At 52.8% G+C, this 3,781-nt stretch overlaps 1 protein-coding gene across 1 annotated transcript; it reads right to left on the bottom strand.

Annotated features, from left to right (window-relative positions):
* Positions 1 to 1,304: 1,304 nt before the first annotated feature.
* LOC123052284 (putative polyol transporter 2) lies at positions 1,305 to 3,407 on the bottom strand. The gene is made up of 2 exons (XM_044475414.1): positions 3,090 to 3,407; positions 1,305 to 3,006 (listed from the first exon to the last, which is right to left on the bottom strand). Exons 1-2 carry the CDS (start codon positions 3,202 to 3,204, stop codon positions 1,571 to 1,573), a joined length of 1,551 nt encoding a protein of 516 aa, XP_044331349.1. The 5' UTR covers positions 3,205 to 3,407; the 3' UTR covers positions 1,305 to 1,570.
* Between the last annotated feature and the right edge of the window lie 374 nt (positions 3,408 to 3,781).

The raw sequence follows: 3,781 nt of genomic DNA, 5'->3' as shown, positions 1-3,781 counted from the left end.
TTATGTAATCTTCCTTCAGGCACCGGTAGCCCAAATACTTGGGATCGAAAACCTGTTGCGTTACCTCCAAAATACTTTTTATTTCCTTCGCCATCGTATCAAGACAATTATTAGAAAAAAGGATGGAACACCTTTCCGAGTTGACCCGTCGCTCTAGTGTAAGTGTTCAACAAACCTTTGACAATACTTGCCTGCTGATCCGACGCTTCAAAAAGCAACATAGTATCATCCGCGAACAGGAGATGAGAAATAATCGGTGCCCCTCTACATATGGTGACCCCCTTCAATTCCCCTTCATTCACTGACTTTGAGATGAGAGCAGACACAGCGTCAGCAACAAAAAGGGAGAGGAACGGGGACAGTGGATCACCTTGACGAAGACCCCTGGATGGGGTAAAACCATGTAGCAATTTTCCATTAAATTTGACAGAGTATTTCACAGACTTCACGCAAGCCATGATCCAAGAAATCCATAGGGCCGAAAAACCCCATTTGGATAGCGCTTGCTCCAAAAAATCCCAATCCACACGATCATATGCCTTCGAGAGATCAAGTTTATATGCACACGCAGCCGGCTCATTGTGCTTCATTGACTGAATATGGTGAATGCACTCAAACACTATTATAGAATTGTCAGAAATAAGACGACCAGGAATAAGCGCTTTGATTTTCAGAGATAAGATCTGAGATAACAGTGGTCGAAGGCGATTCACCAAGCATTTTGACACAATTTTATAAACAACATTGCACAAGCTTATCGGCCTAAATCCTTTAGCTCCTTGGGACGTGGAACTTTCGGAATTAGGACTATAGCAATGTGATTCACTCCATCCGGCATTATCCCAGTTTTAAAAAATTCCAAAACAACAACAACTATTTCAGTTTTCATCACAACCCAATTACGTTGGTAGAACCTAGCAGGGAATCCATCGGTCCGGGGTGCTTTCAAAGGACCGATTTGGAACAGGGCATTCGAAATTCCCTCTTGTGTGAACTGAGCACACAAACTATCATTCATACCTTGTGTTACCTTTGGCATGATTCCTTCCAGCACACTTGCGGACTCTCAGAGTAGGGTCCTTTGTGTACACTTCTTTGAAGTACAGCGTAGCCATCAGCTCCATGTCCGATGGCGTGGTACTCCACGAACCATCCAACCTTCGCAGCCGCTGTATATAATTCCTGCATGCTCGCCACACAGCCTGACGGTGCAGATACACCGTATTACGCTCCCCCTCCTTGAGCCAAGTAATCCGAGACCTTTGCAGCCAAAGCATCTCCTCGCGGTAGAGGAGTTCATCAAGTTGGTGCATTTTCTTCCTAATTAACATTCGGTCAGCATCGGTTGAGACTTAACGACTAAGTCTCACTTGACTGAGATTTAGCATTTCTGCATGGGTGTGGCTAGGTCTCAGTCGCTTAAGACTTAAACAACTCCCACTTATGTGGCATAGCATATAAAGAAGAAGAACAAATTTAAAAGAAAATTTTCACGGATCTCTAAGCAAGATCTTATAAATATAGCGTCGTGAGATTTAGCAATCCTGTCATGTGATTAATAAACTCTGGGTCAAGGCGAGGCGCCCAAGAGTCTCGCCGTGCAGCTCGCGTCCTGTGTCGCGGGGGCAGCATCTTCTGCCTCCGCGCCCGTGTCGGTCATGCCGAACAGACTGCCCATCTCCTCCAGCGTTCGGCCGCGCGTCTCCGGGAGGCAGGTGAAGAAGAACACCCACGCGAGCACGGCGATGCCGGCGTAGAGGAAGAAGGTGCCGCCTAGCGTGATGGCGCTGGACAGCGAGAGGAAGGTCATGGACATGGCGCCGCTGACCAAGCGGTTGCCGGCCTCCCCGACCGCGAAGCCCAGTGCGCGCACTCGCAGCGGGAAGATCTCCGTGGTGTACACGCCCAGCACGGGCCCGAGCCCGATGGAGAAGAATGACACGTAGGCCAGGACGGACGCCACGCACAGCCCGACCGCCCACGGGATCCTCGCGTCCGGGTTCTGGTCCACCACGGTGAGGCCCGTCGCGAGGCCGACGAGCGAGACGATTATGCCGCCAGTGCTGCATAGCAGCAGCGGCCTCCGGCCGACGCGGTCGAGGAGGAACATGGCGACCAAGATGACAAGCGTCTTGATGACGCCCATGGCGCAGGTGGCGGCCAGGAGTTGGTGGTCGCCGGTGATACCGGCGCTCTCGAACACGCGCGGGCTGTAGAGCACGACGGAGTCGGAGCCCGTCAACTGCTGGAACAAGAAGACGCCGAGCGCCGCGACCAGTATTCGCCGCATGGAAGGAGTCGGCGACAGGATGAGCTCTCTCCACACCTGCTTCTCCTCGCCGCCTCTCTTCCTGGGCACGACGACCACGTCGCCGTCGAGGTCGTTTGGGATGCCGGCGGCGGTCTTGATGTCAGCGAGGCGCTCCTCAGCCTCCTCCGGCGTGTCGGTGATCTTCTCGAGCACGACCCTCGCGTCCGCGAGGCGGCCTTTCATGACGAGCCACCGGGGAGACTCCGGCATGCCGGACACCAAGAGGGCGAGCACGACGGACGGTACCGCGCCGATGCCGAGCATGAAGCGCCAGCCGAGGTGGAGCGGCAGGCCAGCGAAGGCGTAGTTAGAGACGTAGCCGAGGAGGATACCGATGTTGATGAAGACCTCCGTGAAGGACACGAGGAAGCCGCGCGCCGACGCCGGGGCGATCTCAGCTGTGTACACGGGCGCGATCACGATGGCGTAGCCCACGCCGATGCCGGCCACGAAGCGACCAAGCATGAGCATGGTGTAGCCGCTTGCGAAGCCCATGAGCATGGCACCAGCAAAGAAGAAGAAGGCGGCAAAGATAGCCATGAAGCGGCGGCCGATCCAGTCGGACGTCCTGCCGGCGGCTAATGTGCCGATGATGGAGTAGATGCTCAGGATGCCCATCAGGATCTCCACCTGCACGTCCGTGATCTCGAGGTCTTTCTGGATATACAGCGACGCCCCGCTCATCACGCCGGTGTCTGGCGGCCGCGAAATAAACACTTCATATAGCCAAACACGAGACAGAATCAGAGGACGAGGTGATAATGGCAGCAATGTGTACCGTAGCCGAGGACGATGGAGGCCATGGAGGCGACGACGGCGCAGGTGGAGGCATACTTGATGTTGCTCTTCTTCATCTTGGGTGCTGCTGCCTCTGGGAGCCTATCAGAAGCCATCGGGGCTACTCTTCTCTGCTCTGTCCTTACACAGGGAAGGCGCTGACCATGGTGTAATGATTGGCGAAGTTTGGAACCTAATTAAACATGAGGGATGGTGGAGTCTGATCGAACAAGTGCTTGAAATGATGGATGGCTGAGCACGTTTACCATGCTTCTACGTGCAAGCAAGTTCATAAATCCTGACCTTGTTTGATTTCCCTGACATCGCCAGGACCTTTTTATACTACATTTAATCGAGGATTAACGCGTCTTTTGGGATGCGCAGCCATCCTATTGACCATTTGATCAACCAACCATGATTATTGTTATTTTTCAAATAGGAACATTTTTTTATTGTTTCAGCACATGGCCACCGCTGGCAGCGTGCTTTGTCAGTTAGTGCATTAGGCAAATGATGGTACTCCTACCAACCTACACCCGCTGCAACAAATATTCTATTACTATCTCTGATGGCATAATATGCTGAGCCCACCCACCTCCCCGGTGAAACATCCACGTTAACTTTGAGTACTCCTGCCGGTGGTCTTTGCCAAAGAGGGCTACAGTTCTACTTCCTCCGTTTCTAAATATTTGC

The sequence above is a fragment of the Triticum aestivum genome, chromosome 2D (genome assembly GCF_018294505.1).
Source record: "Triticum aestivum cultivar Chinese Spring chromosome 2D, IWGSC CS RefSeq v2.1, whole genome shotgun sequence".
Lineage (NCBI taxonomy): Eukaryota > Viridiplantae > Streptophyta > Magnoliopsida > Poales > Poaceae > Triticum > Triticum aestivum.
Note: the sequence above shows the minus strand (reverse complement) of the source record. Positions and strands in the feature narration are given on the sequence as shown.

Coding starts and splice junctions, on each gene's coding strand:
- LOC123052284 (XM_044475414.1), bottom strand. CDS start 3,204: ATGGCTTCTGATAGGCTCCCAGAGGCAGCAGCACCCAAGATGAAGAAG. Junction 3,007..3,089: donor CTCCATCGTCCTCGGCTACG/GTACACATTGCT, acceptor CGCGGCCGCCAG/ACACCGGCGTGATGAGCGGG.